Source organism: Podarcis tiliguerta (assembly GCF_965153285.1).
Source record: "Podarcis tiliguerta genome assembly, chromosome: 10".
Classification (NCBI taxonomy): domain Eukaryota; kingdom Metazoa; phylum Chordata; class Lepidosauria; order Squamata; family Lacertidae; genus Podarcis; species Podarcis tiliguerta.
The window spans coordinates 23,745,157-23,766,630 of NC_139543.1; the positions used below are offsets into that span (position 1 = coordinate 23,745,157).

Here is a 21,474-nt window from a genome sequence, read left to right on the forward strand (position 1 = left end):
GGGAGATCCATATTAGGTAACAAAATGAAACAGGATATTCTATTGACTGTGGATTATTGTGGATGTGTGTTTTCAGTCACACATCGATTAATTAAACAGGGAAGAAAGTTTGTAGGTTTTTTTATACTCGAGAGAAAATAATGAAATTACTTGCATTTGCATTGCTGCTTCTTAATATTCCGGCTGCACATAAAAGCCTGTATGTGACCCGATTTTGTGAACCTCTGCAGCGATTGATGCTTTGCTTGGGTGTCCAAGATCTTTTCCATATCATCGGTTGACAGTAGTCCTATCTACCTCTCCACATGCTTATGCTGTGTGCATAGGGGAGAACGGGACCACGGCTGCCAGCCCACACATCTGTTAAGGGGAGCCCATTTCACCACAAATATTGATTGCTGCAATCTCTCACACAGCTATGTTGATTTCAGTGTGGCTTTACCCATGCATAATTCCAAAGAGGAGAAAACACTGCCTGTAATCATATTGTGTGTGTAAGCACTACACTGATGATTAAAGAATCAGATCACCAGACTAATGTTGCGCTGTAATAAACTGGCAAAGTGGTTGTTGCATCTGTAGATTAGCTTTTGCTAAAAATGGCATTCTGATTACTTGGAGGTATGTCTCAAGTGACTCCCTGAGCCAGATTTTTAATTAGCTCAGTTTCTAATGTGGATGTTCTTTTCTTCCTGCATAGTTTTAATCGTCTAGACTAAAATGTTGCGCTGCACCACAAATGCCAGAGAGGAAGCAATGTTTGTTGACCCAATTCACATTAAAAACCACACTCTTTTGTAACAGTATTAGTTAACCAGCTATATGTATATAGTTGCTCTTTGGAGTCCAGGTTCATTATGTATTTTGAGGCATATGAGCATTTACATATCTTTATCACTTGTACCAGTGCAATCTTTACTCGGAATCAAGCCCCATTGTATTCAGTGAGTCTTGTTCCCAGATAAGTGTGCATAGTATAGAAACTCGCTTAGTGCTGTGAAGTTCTTATGTACACCAAAACCCTGCTTAGATCATGCTGCTTATGCGGCATTGTGTTGCTAAGTGTATCGCAAGGTATTCACAGCACGATAGTTTAGATACGTTACAGATCTGGTGTTGCATCCTGTGCACAGATGTAGTTTATTCATGATTGCGGCCGCTCTCCAGTTGACAGATAGATCAAGCCTTACGCTCCCATTCCTCCTGAATTCCTCTCCTGCAGTATTCCCGTAGTTTGAATGTGGCCTATCATTTGCATGGGAAATTTGTATGGGAAATTGAAGCCCCAGTCTGCACATTCAAAGTCAAGCACTACCTCAAAGCCAAATAGAAGTGGACTGGAATTAGCAAAGCTAGCTGCAGCAGCAGAAACAGAAAGGTGCGTTGGAGATAGAAAATTCTGATCCAGGAGGCCATAATATAGAGAAGTTAAATCTCTGCTCTTTAGCTTCCACCTCAGCTCACATTTCCTAGCCCTCTTCTCCAGCTGTCAGCATCCTCTTCAGGTGTGAGTGAAGGGAGACATCTTTGTAGGAGGCCTGGATTTGGAAGAGATCCAGAGCTGACACATCTCCACTCTTTGGTCTTCAGCAAAAACTCTTCAATCTCAGGTAGCCTCTCCTGCTTCTCTTGGCTAACAGCAATGACCACTGCTACTTATATAGAAGGTTACTTGTATGTCCATGTGCAAAGTTATGCTTCATTCCCCATTGTGGCTTGCCTCTGAGTCGACATGTATAGGCTAATCCCACAAAAAAAATACAGCAGTTTACAATATCTATATTTCTGAATGTGCTACAATCAAATTAAATTAAGAAGGATACTCTCAGTAGATAGCTTTAACTTTTATGCAATTAACACTTCATTCTCTTACGTTTCTCAGTGTCTTTCTCAATTAAAGCAGCTAAGGTAGGAAATATGATCTCTCCCAACCCTTTTGATTATTGAATAGACATAATGAAGGGGGGAAATGGCTTTTTAAAAAAGAGAGAAATAAATGCTGCCCAGTTGTTGATTTGATTTGGATCAATTGTTGGGAAAGGCGGGGGGGGGGGGATTAAATTGGTTCTGTCTCCATAGCCTTATACATAATTTTTAGTGAAAGTGCAGTGGGAGGAATTATTTTCTTTGTTTTGTTCTGCATAAATCTGAAATAATTTTCTCATTAATGTAACTTCAGCAATGAACTCTCTTGCTGTGTTTGGTGAACTCTAAACAATAGTCCATCTTGTTGGTGGTGGAATGTTCTTTGGTGGAATGTATTTAAAGCATAGGCCAAACCAAAGCAGCAGGCATATAAGCGATAATGGCCTTTTACTCACAATTGAAAATTTTATTTGTACAGATACAGACTCTTTATATGTAGAAATGCACCTTTTGGAGTTTTGTGCAGCCTTGCTTTATTTTCAGGCAGAATTGGGTGTTTGGATAGTGTGAAATGAGTGATGGGATGCTTTTTGTTGTTGTTTTTTAGTGAGGAAACTTGACATACAGTTATCTGAGGAAGGATATTGTAAAAACATATGGATCAGGCCAACGGTCCATCTGACCCAACTTCCTGTTCTCATAGCAGCCAACCAGATGCCTATAGGAAGCCTGCAAGCAGGACCTGAGTGCAACAGCACCTGAGCACAATAGCACTCCCCACTCCCTCCTAGTAAACTGTAATCAGAAGCATACTTCCTCTTACAGTGGATGTACAACACATCCATCTTGACTAGTAGACTGTGCATAATTGCATGCGTGCGATCCTGGGACTTTAAATGTTATGGTGGCACTACAGCTTGAAGCATGAAATAATTAATAAGAACATCAGATTTGGGGAGCCATTCAGGGCTGTCACTCTTGACTGCTTGATGTTCTTGATGTTCCACATGTGGCCTGCACTTTGCCTTCAGGTCTTTCCATCCATAGCTGGATGGAAACTGGATGGATGGTGTTATGTACTGAGCTGAATAGGATCCAAAATGCAGCAGTCTGATTGGTCCTAGAACAATAGGATTCAGAATGCAGCAGCCTGATTGGTCCTAGAACAATAGGATTCAGAATGCAGCAGTATGATTGGTCCACAGGAGCCACCCAATCCAGCTCCAGGTGGAAGTGAATCCACAACCTGATTGGCTTACAGGAGAATCCCGGAATTAGCCAATCACATGGGGCCCATTGTGTAAATAATGTATATAAAGCAGACATTCTGAAGGAACTTCCATTCCTCCTCACCACCATGAGCTGAATAAAGAGCATGAAATCCACTCTCTACTCCGAGTATATTTCAGATGGATACTGGCTTCCTGTCTGATTCTGATGTTAATGAATCCCTGTTCCCAAGTACTTGATGGTATTTCTGAAAATGAAGCTAGTTAGGTCAAACATTACACTCCTGAAAGGGTTGCTTATTTCCCTGTCAGACCTCTGAACACTCCTATAAGTTTTTTTGGCCACTTTGGAGAGATGAGCAATTTGTTCTGCAGCAACATGCATTTGCGTTTGGGCACGCCTACACACACACACACACACACAGAGAGAGAGAGAGAGAGAGAGAGAGAGGTAGGGAGATTGAGAGAGAGGACACTGTATCTTCTGCAAATTTTTGAATGTTTCAAACTGCATTGCCAGGAAGTATTCTCCCAGGACTCTTTTTTTAACCTAAATAAATCAATTCTGTATAGGTATTCTTGTAAAAATAGACCTTACGGGTTGTTTCAGATGTGCTCCTTTGAAGAACTGCGCAATCTACCTGCACTTTTAAAACAAATATGTCAACATGTTGTGGTTCTCCTGGCACAAAGTTTTTTCCAACCTGTTTTTTGAGTTTCAAAACCTTGCGAAACATATTTTCCCCCTTTCCCTAAGCCAATTATCAGAATTTTGTATGGTGTTGAATTTGGAAATGACCACATCCTAGGCAGTGATTCATACGTTAAATAATTACTCAGTAGCACCACAGGGAGTAACTTCAAGATGTGTGTCACTGGGAGAGGCTTCTGAAGTTGCACTGAAATGCTGGTGGAGGTTCTGTTTTGACTTGCTATGTAACATTCAACAGGATGGAGTCATGCTTCTTCCCTGTAGTGATGATGTGTGGACAGCACACATGCCTATGACCTGTGTTTTCCCTTGATTGAGATGTGCAGGTTCCTTCTTTAAATATGCCAGGCACTCAGTCCATGTACCAGCATGATGTGACAGGCTAGAAGCACAGCTTGGTGGACTGCATTCAGCAGTGAGTTGGCCCAGAAAAAGCACTGCAGATTTGACTGGGTTGATCTGTTTCTCCAGGACCTGGAGGATGCTGGGTTGTGCTATCTGAATCCATTGGGGCCTGAGGGTGAATTACACAGGAACCGTGAACAGAATATGCGTGAGTCAATTATATATCCCAAGATTTACACTTCTGCAGAAGAAAAACGCACCTTGCAATAAGTGCCATTAAACAATATGAAAATGAGACTTGTGCATTGGGAATTATTTCTCTGCCAAGCAAAAGATTGTGTGGTCTGTAATGTCCTGGCCTTGTGAAAGAGCACAGTTCTATTTCTATTGTACAGTTTGATTAATCCCATAGGAGACTGATTGTAGCTTCAGTGGCTGTTAGAAATGGTTCTTTAATTCCCAAACATATTTGCTTGACTTCCAGCTATGCAGCTCAGGCTAAAAAGCACAGCCAAGGGTTATTTTCTTATACATTTAAAGACCTTAGGGATACATATTCAACTTGATCATGTGGGTGTATGGGGCAGTCACCCAAATGAAATCCACTTCTGTCGGGTCCCCTACTCCAACCCCATTTTTGAACTGCTCTTCCATCACTGTTTGTCTTTAGGAGTTTTCAGATTCCCATAAGAATGAAAGAGCCCAGAATTTGGAGCCCAGCATGATTTGATTATGGTGAATTTGAGTCAGCAGCTACTTTAGTGGGAGGCAGATGGGGCTGTTTTCCACTCTCATAAACTGTAACATTAAAAGGGACATCAGCTAATTTTGTATTTGGAAGAGGCCATCTGGACTCTTTTCAGCTGTACTCATGCTCTTAGGTAGTTCTTTTTTCATTCATTTTACTTAACATTAGATTTTCTTTCCTGGTGTGGTGGGTTTTATTGTTTGCTAACCTTAAAAAGCAGACACGCTTTGAGAGCTGATGCGGCATAGTGGCCAAAGAGACAAAACTGCAAATCTGGGAAAACCCAGTTCAAGTTGCCTTTGCCATGAATTCAGTAGAATTTGGCAAACCACTGTCTCTCAGGCTCAGCCCCCTATTTCCAATATGGACGTAATAATGCAGCCTTAACTTACAGTGTTGCTGCAAGAGTACTGAACCCTCAATTTGGGGACCTAATCCTGCCCCCAAACAATCCCCTCTCCCCCCCAGCACTTCTGATTTGGGTGCTAGTGGCAAAATGGGGGGGAAAGCCCATCAGGAAAAAAAGATGCAAAATGGATGTTGCTCAAGCCACACACCCTGAGTGCCACACGCCAAGAACACCCGTAGTTAGAAAAAGGCACTAATGCTACCCGGGTTTCCATTAACAACTCAGAATTGAGGAGTATTCTAAGCTAGGTACCTGATGAATTGCAGAATTTTCCTTTATGCTCTATGGCCTGGAAAAGCAAGCATCAGGATACTTCCTCAAGCTAGAAGCAGGCAAATGTGTGTTACATTTAGAGCCTTTAGATAATCCAGTCAGTCCCTTCTTGTTTTCTGCCTCAGCTTCCCTTTCTTGACACCCTCCTTCTCAACATTCCTTGCATTTTTGAAAGCCTCCTTCTCAACCTCAGTTCAAGATTCAGTTCCTTTTGCATTTTCTTCCATTCCACCTCCCAGACTGGATTTGCCAAGGTTTGAGCTTCATCACCTACTGCTACTGAATACGTGGCTTGAGGTCATTGTGTGGCAGCTAAACCAGATGTTTCCTTGGCAGTGTGGCAAAAAGTAATTGAATAATCCTAGAATGGAGAAGACCATTTCCTTACCTCCATGTCTTCCTTGTCAGCCAGCAGTCTCCATGTGCTTGTCACAGTCTCCAGGTGTTCTCTTCCTATTGGTTCTATGATATCAGCACCAACATATATTATAAGTTTGAGTTTGGCTCTTACTTAAGATATAGAGGACCATAAAGCAGAGGTGGGGGAAAGTGTTTCCAATAGATGAGCAAGTTAAATGGTTGCCTCCTGGGAGTTTGGCTAGAAGGGCACTTTTGCTTCAAAGCCCTATCTCATGGCATATCTGTCTAGTAGTAAAGGACTAGAAAGGCTGCGGTTTCTGTGACATTTGGTATATTAAGTGCTTATTAGTACAGATCATGTATGGTTCACTTGCAAATCAAGGGCTCGGGAGGGCTTTTAATGGAAACAGCGAGCAATCCAATCAAATTGAAAGGCTCTAATTGGTCTTTATATTTGCAGAGTTCTGTAGAGCAAAAGCTTACACTTCCTAGGTTTTTCTCATAGCATTTACAAAGCAAGTTGTCAAAGTTTGGAAAGGGCCTTTTTGTTGTGTTTTGTACTCTCCTTTCTTGACATCAGCAGCCATATGAAGCAGAAAATTGTTGTGTGTGCTTCAGCCACATTATAAATACTTAGCTGCAGTATTGCTTGGACCTACAGCTTTTTATTGCCTTTTTAAAGTTTTCTTGCCTTTTTATTTTATTTTATTGTTTTGTCTTTTTGTAAACCACTTTGAGGTTTATTTGGGTTTTTTTTACAATCAAGCTTTTTTATATATAAATCAAGATAATTAAACAGTTGCTCTGTGAGCACTTAGAAAAGGATTCTGCGATTACTAAGACCCAGTGTGGGTTTCTCAACAAGTTATGCCAAACAAATCTTGTTTCCTTTTTTTGATAAGTGTTATAAGCCTGATGGATCAGGGGAATACTGTTAACATAGCATATCTTGATTTCAATAAGACTTTTGACAAAGTCCTCCATGAACTTGCAGAGAATCTGTTAAAATATGGTCTGGGTGAGGTTAGTGTTAGATAGATTTGTAGCTGTTTGACCAAACCCAAAAAGCACTCACTAATGCCTTCTCATAAAAAAAAGTGACTAGTGGGGTGCCACAGGGTTCTGTCCTGGGCCCATTGTTGTTCAACATCTTTATAAATGACTTGGATGAATGAATTGAGGAGATGCTCATCACATTTGCAGATGGCACCAAACTAGGAGTTGCTAATACTGCAGAAGATAGAATCAGGATTCAAGATGGCCTAAACAGAGCCACACAGCCTACCATTCACACCCTGAGCTAGGCTGCTATCCTCTGGTGTGGTGGGGGATACTATATCCTTTTGTCAGTGTTGAAATGATTCGCAGCTGTCAGTCTGGTCAGCTTCTGTTCATGGAAGCAGAAGAGTGCCATATTGCCCTTTGCCTCAGGCAGCAAAATGTCTTGGGTCAACCCTGGCATTGGCAGGCAACTTTTCACACACTGAAGTTGACTCATTGTAGCCAAAGTACAATGAAGTACCATGAACATTGGGGGTAGGGGGCTTGGTTGAACACACAGCATTAACTTTGGAGACTATACATTAAACCAAACTGAATGTTATTACTTGGAATGTCTCCAAACTGACATCTTCTGGCTAGAAAGAGACAGAGCAAGACTGTTTGGCAGGAAACTGTGAGGTTTTGAGAAGAGCAAAATACTTAGGAGCTCAATAACCACTGTGCAGTTTGTTGGTTGGCATCAGTGGAGGTAATTATGTAATTAATAGAAGTTGTTAATTGTGTTGCTGGCCATCCAAATTGTATGATTTGTCAGTAAATTCATTTTACAATAAAAGAGATGGATGGATGTTGAGAAAGAAAAGTTAGGCAACATAAGAGCTGCTATATTATCCTGTGAGCCTTGTTAAAAGTGCAAGAGTTGTAAAATGAGGCGCTGAGCACCCTTAGGAACTTTTGGAGGTGGAGGACATATTTGGATGTCTGCCCCTCTGGGTTGTGACCTGTAAGGCTAGACATGGAATGCCTTTGGGACTGCCTGATCTCACCCACCAGGAATTGTGGGGCCCTCATCTAAGACTTGGGTCAGGAAGTGTCCATATTCATCTTAAGAGTGAGGCTTATGTAATGGCCTATAATCAAACCATGTGAGGTGGCTCACCCAGGTTTGGTTGGGTTCTGGTTGCTCCCACATGGTGCTTACCCTCTGCTGAGATTTGTATTGAGTAAAATATGGTCCTAATTCAATCCCACATACTCGTGTCTTGCCTCTTATTTACCTATTCCAGGTGAAAATTAAGGAAGAAGAGATAGCAAACATGGGGCTGGTGTATTATCTTGTGCACTCTTATAGAAGAGCAAGATAGCACCTGTATGTATCATTTTTCGGGGGGGGGGGGCGGGGAGAGACCTTGATCTTGTTGTGCCTACTATGTGGTTGCTTATTTTTGTTATCTTCTGCACCTGCCTGTCAATGGTAAAACAGAGATAAAGAAATACACCTGGGATGATCCGTAATGAGACCCTCTATAATGAGCAATATATGGTGAATACAATGGAATTGTTAGAGGGTGGGTGAAAGCTCTTAATAGTCTTACCCAGCTGCAGTTCTTTATCTTTCTTTCAGTACTGACAAACAGGCATACAAGACAGCAAGCAAGGAGATAGCAGGTAGGACCAGATCAAGCTATTCATTTACATAAGAAGGGCACAGGTGTTATCTTGCTGTTTTATAAGGGCACTTAGGATATGTCAGCTTCCGTGTTTAAATGGTGAATAAGATGTCCATACTGCACTGTCATCATCATTCTTTCTCCTTTTTCATCCCTCAGAAAATATGTGTTGATCTTACCATTTTAAGAGGGAAAGGCTGATGGCCGGTGTTGTCTAAGACCTTTTTAAAAAAAACAACCAACCAACCAACCAACCAACCAAACACATTTCTTACCTTTCTCTTCTTTTTGCAAGATAGCTCTTTAAGTAACCATGATATAAGTATTTAGATTGTAGTGCTGTGTCATAGCTTACCTGTGTAAGCAGTTAGTGAATGCACTGAACCACTAGAACAGCCTTCTCTAACCTGGCCATTGGATATGCTTGCTTGGGGCTGATGAGGGTTATACTCCAGCTCTCCGCAGGTTAGTACACAGGAGAAGAGGGAAAGCTGATGGATGTGCAAATATATATATATAAATAAATATTTGTTCCTTTTCATTCTAGTTAGCCGGCTTATGAAGTATGAATGGGGATGAAGCAGTGGATGGGGAAGCCACTGTATGAGATAATAAAATGTTGGCAGTGAATACACAGGATGATCATAGAATCATACAGTTGGAAGGGACCGCCACCTGCAATACAGGAATCTTTTGCCCAATTAGGAGTCTCATGCTCTACCAGCTGAGCTATACAGATGTTCTGTTACAACTTGCCTCAAGTATAAAGAGTAGAAATGTGTAAAATTGTAAATGTTTGGGTAGTCTGCCCTGAGTCCAAATGTGTGGGAGAATGCTCCTCATATATCTAGGCAGTAGTACATGTAGACCTGGACCTTGGAACTGATGTCCAGAGCCCTGTAGCTCAGGTGGTCCCAACTGGCCACCCAGAGAGCAGCTGATGGAGGGAAACCAGCAAACAGGCCCTGCCGGAGCATGCCATGACCTGTTGGGACTAATGTAGGTTGACACAGCTTGCTTGCTTTCAAAAGCATTTTATAGTCAGAAGAAAGCTGACCAGGCATGCACATGTTCATAGATGCCTTTTATTTTTACTTTTAAAACACAGTGGGTGAGTTTCAATGCTGGTGCTACTCAGAGTAGTCCAATTGACATTTATGGGCATGGTTGACTTAGGTGCTGCCAAGACAGCATCTTAAAAAGCTGAGACATCACCTTGCTGACAAAGGTCCATATACTTAAAGCTATGGTTTTCCCAGTAGTGATGTATGGAAGTGAGAGCTGGCCCATAAAGAAGGCTGATTGCCGAAGAATTGATGCTTTTGAATTATGGTGCTGGAGGAGACTCTTGAGAGTCCCATGGACTGCAAGAAGATCAAACCTATCCATTCTTAAGGAAATCAGCCCTGAGTGCTCACTGGAAGGATAGATCCTGAAGCTGAGGCTCCAATACTTTGGCCACCTCATGAGAAGAGAAGACTCCCTGGAAAAGACCCTGATGTTGGGAAAGATTGAGGGCACAAGGAGAAGGGGACGACAGAGGACAAGATGGTTGGACAGTGTTCTCGAAGCTACTAACGTAAGTTGGACCAAACTGCGGGAGGCAGTGGAAGACAGGAGTGCCTGGCGTGCTCTGGTCCATGAATAGCCAGACACGACTAAACGACTAAACAACAACAACTTAGGTGCATTAATTGTAATGAGTCTGCTTTGAGTAGGACTTGTTGAAATACAACCCAATTATCCTTTTCAACAACACAGTGATGCTCTTTCCAAGTAAATGTGTTTAACTTCAGGGCAGCCAAAGCAAACCAAATTTTATTCCAGTACTTATGATGGTGCTGTGATTAAAGTGAATTTAAAATGCGGAACTGCACATGCTCACAGTATTTATTTATTTTCCAATCAGGTTTGGCAAACTTTTTGTGTGTGGAGGTGGTGGTTTGTTTTTCTGTAAAGTATCAAGGCTGCAGAAGTTGTTGTAAAGCATGTAACGGCCACATTGGGAAGAGATATATTAAGTGAGTGCTTCACAGCTGAAGTATTTCACATGGCAGTTTAAAGTGTCCCATCCTACCATTAAGTCTAAGATCTAAAATTCCCTCGTTCCACAACTCTTTGGGCTTTGGGTGAAAAGCAGAAATATGGTGACAGGAAGACAGAGTCACTTAAGCTTCTGTGTATTGTAACATCTAGAAGCCACCCACATTTGGCTTTGTAGGTATATACAACCTATTTTTTATTTGAATAATGACAGTAGTTTTAAACCACTAAGGAGGGCATTGCCTACATTCTGTTTCTGTGTTTGAATGAAATCCTGACATGCATGGTTATTAGACATCTATCTAGCTTGTGTTGCTTCCCCTAATTTTTATTTCAACCTTTTGCAAGTGGCACATTTAGGAATGATTTTTTAAATGATGATAAAATTATACAGTTCTGGAAAATGTGAGAGAGTAAATGGGATTGCAGCTATGGTGTACAAAAGCATGGCATAATTAATATGTGCTTCTTAAGCATTTTATAAAACAGGACTCTCTCTCCTGGAAGGAAAACCTACATTGCATATTCTAAATTTACCAGAAACAGAATTTTCTCATATCAGTTCAGTTCACTATTTTTAATAAAAACTTTACGAATACACAATAGCCCTTTTCCATTTAAAACCATCAAGAAAAAGTGTGTGAGAGAATGTATTTATTTATGAGATTCACTAAGCAGAAACATTTTAATGTTATATGGATCCTTACCTAAGTTAACCTAAGAACATCCATGGAAGGAAATTTTCTGATTCCTTTTTCCCAGCTGCAATCAACTGTGCTCCCCAAAGGCCTACTTTGAGGGGCCCTTCAGAGTAATATGGGCACAAGGGGGGGGGGCCTGGGGAGGGATGGAAAACTTTCCACCAGCCAAAGCTAGTGTTGATTGACATCTGCTCATGCTTCACCCCCATGTCCCACATTGCACCCCCATTGTCCAGGAGGGCCTCCAGTCATCCAGAAGACTTTTGGTAGGAATCCAGGTGAAGTGAACAGGAAACTTTCATTCTGTGAACTTCCTTAACTTACTGCAGGAGCCATGTTACCATCATGCTTGTAAGAGGCAAAGGTGTGAACCCGTGTGATGCATGGAGCACATTGTGCCTAATTCTTGACAGAGGGATACTATTTCCAAATTACGAAAAACTTGTATGAATGTTAAAAAGAGGGCCTTCTCGGAAGTGGCACCCACCCTGTGGAACACCCTCCTATCAGTTGTCAAGGAAATAACAAAACGACACCTATTTAGTCCTCAACATTTCCCACATTTTGCTTGGAATATCTGCATGGGGCTTCTACACGTGTTCACCTGAATGTGAGCAGAGCCTTTTACACAGTTGGAGAGCCTGATAAAGTAAGGTCCTTGACTACTAAAGGTGTTCTACGTGCATTCAAGTGAATATGGGCGAAAGCTCCCTTAAGACCTACCCCTCTAAACAGGGAATGTTGTATGACTGAAGAAGTAGGGTCATGCACATGGGGATGTTGAGGGGAGGACTTTGGGGAGGGGAGGAAAATGCAGAGCTGTCCCAATCCAGCTCTGCATTTTCAGGCAAGTGCCTGGACACACATATACAGTGGTACCTCATGTTAAGTACTTAATTCGTTCCGGAGGTCCGTTCTTAACCTGAAACTGTTCTTAACCGGAAGTACCACTTTAGCTAATGGGGCCTCCTGCTGCCGCTGCACTGCCGGAGCATGATTTCTGTTCTCATCCTGAAGCAAAGTTCTTAACCTGAGGTACTATTTCTGGGTTAGTGGAGTCTGTAACCTGAAGCGTATGTAACCCGAGGTACCACTGTAATGGTTTGAATCTTCCAAGCAAAAACTTCATTTATGTATCAGTTATGTGGAAGATAGCATTTTAGATTATTTGAGTAAATTCTTCTGCTTTAAGAAAGACTCTGGGTGGAATTCTGCATTATAGTAAATTACACAAGGAAGCATAGGCATAGGGTGCTGAGGCTCTTTTTTTAAAAGGGGGCTGCCCCCCTATTTTGAGACCAAAAATGGAGCTGGGCACGGAACGCCGTCAGGATGTTGCACATGCACTGTCAGGATGCCATGTTGGGCCCCCTCAATGTTCTTTGGAAGATGGCGCCTCTGCAGGACAGTGTAAGAACTGCTGATTCCATCCAAGAAAGAAGTTCTTATTGGCATACTTATGGCAAAGTTCTCTTTGTGTGTGGCTATTTTTTTTGCCATTGATCTCAGCTGCGTTCTTTGAAACAATGTAATTCTAACCCCTGAGCTATATCAGTAACTGGTTTTAAATGTACTTTGTCTCATAAGACAAACATACAAGATACATGAACAAGTTCTTGCTGACCTATACAGTGCTGACTTTATAATAGGTCATATTTCAAGTACTGTGTGCTTGATAAATAGCCTGCCTCTAAGAGCTCTGTCCTCGGTGCTGAAATCTCTCGTGATGTATGGGCACGTCTGGCTGATAAATTCTAATGTCGGCATGTGTGTGATAGCGATTCATCAGGTTTGTAAAGAGTGTGCTCAGTGAAACATACTGAATTCATAAAGATACATATTTTGGATATTATAGAATTACCACTGGGACCCACAAACATCCCATTTTGGCCTTTAAAGCTTCTGTGGAAATCTCTTGTAGCCTTCAAACAATGACTAAAAATGACCCAGAAAGAATTTGTCATAATTTAAGATGAACTTTTAGTAATTAACGACTTGCTTTCAAGGGGGATTTGTTGTTGTGACAATCAGTGGCAGACCGAACACAGCAGTCTCTGTATAGAAAGAGGACACATAAACACTAAGAAAGCACTGTGATTTGCATAGATAACATTCTTTCAACTTCTTATCCAGCATAATTAAAAGTGTAGGCAGGTTTTTTTGGGTTGTGGAAAAATTGCACACTTCCTACCTAAATAGATTTTTGAAATTTAAAATGTTGAGTAAATTTTCAGACTCTTAAGAAATTTAAGTTACTTAATTTTGGGCGTTGGGGCAAATTTTAGTTTTTAGTGTCCTGCCTTCAAATTATATTTTGACTCTGAAATGTCACATTTTCACATCCTAATTTGAATGAATTGTCAATCTTAAAGAGTAGGTCTTGCTATCTCTCCAGCTTTATTTAAAGCAGGAGTGGGGAGCCTCTGCCTTGTAGGCCAATCACTAGGTTTCCCCATTTGGTCCATAAGGCTCTTTTGGGCAAGCCATGCCTACCTGCCCTACCCCTGATGTCATGGAGTTAAGGGCAGAGCTTTGTCAAAGCTTTCTTGAGCAGTTTCCAAAACACCTGACAGCGATTTGGTTGGCTTACTCCCATCTGCATCAGCTGATGTGAAAGGTTATCCTGCGTGTTTTTTCTCTGCTTTGTTTCAGCAGCTGTTTCACTCCAAATGGGTTTTCAGTGAAGTGGCTGGCGAAATGAAGGTGGGAACACCTTACTTTTAGTAATGATATGTTGCTTGCTAGTACTTTGAAGCCCCCAACTTCAAAGCACCAAATCCTTTGATGTCATTTATGAAGATAGGTGATTGACAGATGGCCAACCTGTCAATTTTGACCTGCAAGGCACATTCTGATAAGAATCTGGCCCGTTGAGCCAAAATGCTCCCTTCCACCAATGTAAAGCCTTGCTAAGACAGAAGGCCAGAATTGGGGGGCATTTTTTTCATTCATTTATAACATATGTCCCTGTCTTTCTTCTTCAATGGAAGATAAGGGAGCGTATATTGGGGTCCCAGGTACTTTCCAGGCACTGACCATACTCAGAGCTATTTAAACCTCAGCAAGAATGTAGCATCATATTGTCATCATATCATATCTTTGACTGTGCCAAAGGGGATGCTGCTGACACCCAAACCACCCTCAGCTTTCTTGACTGAGTTGTCTCCTGATGATTCAGGAAACCCATGAGACAGCATTGCATACTTTTAACCTATAGAGTCTCTCTTTCTGCTCTTGAATTTCAGCTACTTACCTTCTTCTAAGGACAAAGCTGCTGGCATTCTACTCATCTCTATACCTTCCTGTTCAATGCCAGTTCAATTTCCCCCCCCCTGCAGAACCCAGATGGTGCCCTCATCTTGTTGCACCATTCAGAAGTCAATTCCTGCCTTCATTTAAACAACATCTCCCTCCTGATGGCAGGCCACTTCATCCTGCTGTTTGTGCAGAGCTGCCCCTGTTATTTTCCCTGCATATTGGCCGTTTCTGTCTTGCTTCTTCCCAGTTCTTGATATTCTTGTGAATTCTTTAGGAATTTGTTGGACATCAGCTCTGACATGAACAGGCTACACAATCCAGGTATTATCATTGTAATCATGTAACTTATTTCCAACTCCGGTGGTATACATTTTCCTCAACATTAGGGGAGACTGTAAATCACAATTCTACACTTTTGTGGCTGACTTATTTTGGTGATGATGGATATTTTGGTTGCATCTGACCTGCTTTCATTTTTACAGCTCTTTATTTTTGTTGTTATTGATGATTTAATCTCTATTGGATTTAGGATTATTATTATTATTATTATTATTATTAGTCCTGTACACTGCAAACACACCAGAAAAGCAAATAAATATTTTCGATATACCAAGCCTTGATATTCAAATGTGCATACGCAGCCAGGCTGAGTTACCTAGAATTCTTCATTTGATTTGAATGAAGTCTGGGTAAATCACAGAATCTAATCTGGTTGGTTTCTTTGAGACATGCAGTTTGAAAGCATGATACATCTAGAGAAAAGATTCATTGCTAACAATAGTTACTTCTTGAATGGTTTGCAAGAAAACCCTGATGGATCACACCAAAGTCCCATCTAGTTCAAAATCCAGTTTTCCATTGTGACCAACCAGCTCCTTCTGGGAATAATATCAGCAGGTCACAACATTCTATTGATTTTTAATCCTAATACTCTTTCGGTTCAAGTGGTGTGGCCCAGTTAAGTAAATGCAGATGTTCACACAGCTCATCTTGTTTCAGTTTTCTACTCAATAATAGCTAGTCTGTAAAATCGGAATGATTATGGTAATGGATTGTATGAAAATGGATCCATGACTTTGGGACATTCAGTTGTTTTAAAATATACAGAAATGATTATAGTACTATGATTTTTGACTAGAAACTGCTGAGCGCTTCATAGATTACAAATTAAATACAGCTCCAATAAGATTTTTTGCTGTTTTGTTTTGTTCTTTTTAAAAACAAAACACAACACAACATAGTGGAAATTGGCTCTGGTGTTCAGCCAGTGAAACACCTTTCCTAAACATTTATGTGAATACTTCAGAAAGTGTTTTATTGTGTCCTTTATTGCAACTACACAACCTGAAATATATTTGATGCAATCAGGCCTGCAAGTTTGTGTGCATTTACTGGGTATTAAAATGTTGGTGTTGCACAGCACGTTCCAGTAAATCCCAAAAAGAACTTATTTAGAAAGAAAGAAGTCCAAAATATTTTGATTGTACTCAAAAATGTATTTTTTCCTCATAAAAAAAGTTTCACATACTCACTGTTTCTACTCTACAGAATTTGTCCAATTCATCACACCACGGGTCAATTCTAGTTCACTGCAAAAACTCGTGGCTAAGTGTGTCATATAACACAGGAGGAGGGTATTACTCAATTCCACTATTTCTACATTTAATTAAAAAAACAACAAATACATAAAATTTTCTCCTCTACTTGCACTGTATAGACAGCATTGAGTGCCTCTTAGATTGTAAGAAGTCACACTATAAAGTCCTAGAAAACAATTTGGTTGGCACAGAATTCTTCAAAGACAGGTGTTTGTTTTAAAAAAATACCACACCGGCAAATATTTGTATTTGTAACTATCACCATCTGCTAAGTCCAAGGTTTTGATTTTTGTAGAGGGATACTTTTTTGTTTTTGCTTTTTTATTGAGCACAATTATTTAGTCTTGTGCACCCCAGTTTAGCACACTAGTACAGTAACATTGGTATCTCATGACATATCAGCTGGAACACCTATGACTGTTGCTTGGACTTCGAGTGCTGTGCTTTTCTCTTTGTTAGTATCCCAAAGACTGATTAGAGGAGGATAAAGCTCACTGAAGGAAAAGGATTGTTTCTTCAGGTAATTCCTGAAGTAGCTGTGTCCTGCATCACAGTTCATTTCATGAGAGATGCAGCTGAAGAGAGAAACCACACAAAAGAATCCCAAAAGTGTAGCAAGACAGACAAACAATGTAGTGATGTTGTTCTTCTCATAATTTGCCTTTGTTGGATCCAACCCTTTTGTTGCAATGTTGACGCACTGTCTTGCATTCTGTAACTGGACAGTGGGGATGTCCATACAAATTGTATATTCCGTGGACGGGGTTAGATGTGTAAAATTATAGACTTTTATATGGGATGGAATTCGAGTGCTCCGAGAAGCCAGAGAATTTCCATCTTTTGGAAAGGCAGTCCATCTAATGGCGGATTTCACTATTTTGGAAGTTGCTTTCCAGGACAGAAGTACAGAATTAGATCGCACGTCTTCTACCTTAATAGACAAAGATTTATGGTTATCCTGGGGAAAAGAACCATCCACATTAATCATAATGGATTTTAAATCTGCACCGACCAAATTAGTTGCAATGCATGTGTATAAGCCACTTTCTTTTTGTGTTATATCACTGATATCTAGCGTTCCTTCTGAATGTACATAATATTTAAGAGAAACAGTGTTGGGCAAAAGTTTATGTCCGGATGGAGTTATCCAATACACTTCAGGCTCTGGTTCTGCTGTCGCTCTGCAGTGTAAAGAAATATAGCTGCCTGTTTCTATATTTATGTTGGAGGGAAAACTTTCTGGGGCTATCAGTGGAAGGCAGATTTCCATCATTTCTCTAAAATGAACCTTCCTCACATTCTGGCCCTGAAATTCAGGAGGATCTACACAAAATAATGATTCCGGCTCCATGAACCTAATGCTAGTTTTATTCATATTAATCCATCGGATGACGCAGTCACACCGGATTGGGTTGCTGTGTATGCTGATTTCCTTGAGATTAGGCAAAGATTCAATTGTACTGCGGTACAGGGCACTGAGTGCATTACTGTTGAGCATGAGTGATTCCAATCGGGGAAGTCGATAGAATGCATTTGGGTGTACGTATGACAGTCGGGGGTTATTCGTAGCTTCTATTTTTCTCAAATCTGGCAAATTGTCGACTGCCAGGTTATCAATAGATATCAGTTCAGGCATATTATTAATTCCCAATTCTTTGAGGTGTATCATATTGCTAAAATCTCCTCTTCGTATTCTGTTAATGGGGTTCTTGTTTAAATCTAAAAATTTAAGGTTAGTAGCCTTTTGAAGAGCAGTGTGGGGCACTTTTACTAATCTGTTGTCATAGAAAGAGATGCTTTCTAAATTGTCAAGGCCAGCCAAGGCATTATCTGGTATTTCTGTGAGATTTATGCCTGCTAAAACCAGGCTCCGCAGATTGATAAGGGGCTTAAAGTTCATATCTTCGATTCTGATAATTGGGTTTTCTCCAATCATAAGAATCTCCAGATTAGGAATAGCTTCAAACCACTTACTGTTGATCACTTGCAGACTATTGGAATTGAGATGAAGTCTAAGAAGATTATAAAGACCTGTGAAGGCTCCTGGTGCAATTGTGGAAAGCAGGTTGTGATTAATGTAGAGCTCTTGGAGATTGTTCAGCCCAGTGAGACATTTGTCCGGCAACTCTGTAAGTTTGTTTTCTTCCAGATACACTGAAAGAAGTTGGGGTATCTTCCGAAGTTCAATATTGGCCACTGATGATAAACTGTTCTGAGATAAATCCAAACCAGTAAGGTTTACTGGGAAGTCTGCTGGGTATTCAATTTTTTTAATGTTGTTTGCCTGTAGAAGTAGAACCTGTGTGTCAGCAGGCAACTGGGTTGGGAAAGTTGAGAGACCTACATCATTGCAATCCACCGTAGAAGCTTCCATGTATATGGATCTTGGAGTGAACCACGGTCTTATATCACATGTACATGACTGTGGGCAGTCTGCTTTTTTATCTACAGCTTGAACTAGCACAGTGATAGTTAGGCCAAGTAAAAAGTGAATTTTGAATGGCATGTCCTTCATTTTAGCTCACTGTTCCAGAAAAGTAATTGGCCCTTAAGGATTGGACAATTACAGTTTTTTAAGTTCAATAGGAGATGGTCATTTGAGAAGACAAACACTTGCATTTGTCAAATGACGCATGCTGCAGAAGCACAACAACCCTCTCTTTCTTGGAAATATGTGGCTCCTTTGCAGTCACTTTGTCCAGTTAAGAGAGGCATATTTGGAGAACAATAAATATTGAGTCGTATTTGAAAAATGTGGTCCACCCAGGAGGTCGTCAAAAAGGAAGCAGAACATTCATATAGTAGTGTTAAGTTTAGATTCCATGATGTCTTCCTTCTTTTTATTGTTGTCGTTGAAAAGAGACCTTCAGTATAAAGAGAGAGAAAACAATTAGTACTTGCTGCTATTTTTTTGGTAAAAACATATTGTGTTGCTTACTGCAGGTGATATTTAGACAACCTGGCAGACAGATCCTAAAAATCTTTATTGTCTAAAATGCTGGCATCTGGACACAGAATACTAATGTAGTAGGGGTGTGTGTGTGTGTGAGAGAGAGGATCACTAAGTATTCAGAAATTTATGCATTTGCATGTTGATACAATTAGCACAGCAATATGCCTAGTAGTACATATGTCTGCTTGGAGGTAAGCCACATTGAGTTCAATGGAATTTACATATAGGACTGCAGGTTTAAATTTACAGCTGAACTTAAATCCACTGTGTGTGAATGTAAATGAACAAGTTCTTCTATCTGCACTGGTTCTGCCCTCTCCTCGCACTGGTGATGTGGTACCTACCGAACAAATGTTGGTTCATGTGTCACCATCATCTATAGTGAGATCAACATCTACTAATGTGTGTTCATTTTTGGGATCACGACCAATATGTTTGCAAGTATGAGTACAATAAGAATTCAAATCACGGTAGAACTTTACATGTGATTAAACATAATAGCAACTCAGTTATTTCCAGAAGGTTGGCAAGGTTGGTCTGTCACAGCAATATCGGCAGCGAGTCTTGTGGCACATTGCTTGGCACACAATATTTTCAATAAACAAACAAAATGGTAGGCAATACATGACCGACAGATCAAGTTGCATTCTATCTTGCACTGTTTTCCTTTTGTTTCCTGCAGTCATAATTCATACTGGTAGCTTTGTTTGCAAACTTGTATGATGAGGCCAATGGTTCACTGACACTGATAAATGTATTTTGAGATGTTGCTGGTAAAAGATAGTAAACACTGCATCCCTGGCAAAGGATGTCTTCCAAGATGTAAAGCATAGAATAGTCTAAGCTAACATCTGATTTGGCTCCTTCCCTCCCTTCATTTGTTGGCATTGAATGCTAATCTCCAAGACTGACTTGCAACTTTTAGACAACTAGTGACAAACGTTATCTGAAATAAACACTGCTGGTGTCAGCAGGAGAGGCATAGTATCTTTCTCAGAGCCATCTATATTTCCCTTTTTAAAACATATTTTATATTCTGTTTTCATCTGTTCAGTGCCACATAATTGTATTTTGCTCTTTTCTGTTCCTTTATGTACACACTTGTACATACATGCGTGCACATGCTACATACATAAACAGTGGAGATATCCTTAGCCATTTTTATTAGGTATGTGTGTGTTTCTACACACACACACGCACACACACAACTCCATGGTACTGAAGGCAGTTAAATAAATGACTTCAGTAATCCCTGCAACAATCCGTTAAAGTAGGTCACAATTATCCCTGTACAGCACTGGGGCTGAGGCTGTGAGATAATGGCTTGCTTAAGGCCATGTAGTGCCTGAGACAAATTTTGGACCAGGGATGCTTTGAGCCACAACTTAATAAGGAACTTAACAAGCAAGATCCTTAGACCAACATCTTCCAGCTTCTTGCTCCATTGATCTTTCTGACTTCATTGGGACTACTTTGGAGCAAGCCATTTGACGATTATAGTCAAATGGCTTGGGGGCTTTGCATCCCAGTTCTGCCGCTTACTAGCTAAACAAGGATTTCAGAAACAGTTTTGAAACTGCTCTGGGCATTGAGGAGGCAAATGACAAATTATTGGCACTACCCTTTAAGCATCAGCAGTAGACTTTCCAAAGCGTATTTCTATTGACGGTTGTTCTCTTCCACTTGAAATGCTGCAGAAACCTTCAAAAGAGGTTTGATTTGCCATGGTGTTGGTGCCATGGCCAATGGCTGCACTGCAATTTGTTTAGCTGTGCTTATGAAGCTTTTGTCCTACCCTTCTTCCAAGATGCTCAGGGCAGCAGATATGATCCTCCCCAATGATTAATCCTCAAAGTAACCTACTGGGGTAAGTTGAGCTGAAATATAATGGCTGGCTGAAGGTTATTCACTGAGCTTCATGACTGAGTAGCAGTTTGAACCCTGCTGTAATGCCTCCAAGCCTGTAGTATTGGGTGATATCAAGTGGTGTCGGTCCACTTGCACAATGAATTTCTGCTTGTGCATTGGGGCTTCCTCTCCCAGCTACAACCCCTATGCACACACACACACACACACACACTCCACCCCCCTTTGTATGTAGGTGTAAAGCTTTCTAACTTGCAGTGTCTTAATGTGTATAAATAAAATCATCAGACAATGTGTGAGCTAAACATGTCAGTGAAACATTATGTTGTTTTGAGGTTTTCTAATGCATTTTTTTGTGGCAAGGGGCCAATATATATGCAATGCAAAGTAGCAATGGTACAGAATAACATAATCAAAATATTATCTGTTCCATGAAATTAG

The 21,474-nt window shown here is 40.6% G+C and overlaps 2 protein-coding genes across 4 annotated transcripts in view; one reads left to right on the top strand and one right to left on the bottom strand.

Moving 5' to 3' along the window:
- IMMP2L (inner mitochondrial membrane peptidase subunit 2) overlaps positions 1-21,474 on the top strand; it is a 453,218-nt gene that overhangs the window by 147,032 nt on the left and 284,712 nt on the right. The window lies entirely within an intron of this gene.
- LRRN3 (leucine rich repeat neuronal 3) overlaps positions 16,092-21,474 on the bottom strand; it is a 45,625-nt gene continuing 40,242 nt past the window's right edge. For both annotated transcript variants that reach the window (XM_083399686.1, XM_083399687.1), the window contains one exon: positions 16,092-19,078. In XM_083399686.1, coding sequence (XP_083255812.1) covers positions 16,603-18,729 — 2,127 coding nt within the window. In that variant the 5' untranslated portion in view covers positions 18,730-19,078 and the 3' untranslated portion in view covers positions 16,092-16,602. The remainder of the gene's footprint in view (positions 19,079-21,474) is intronic.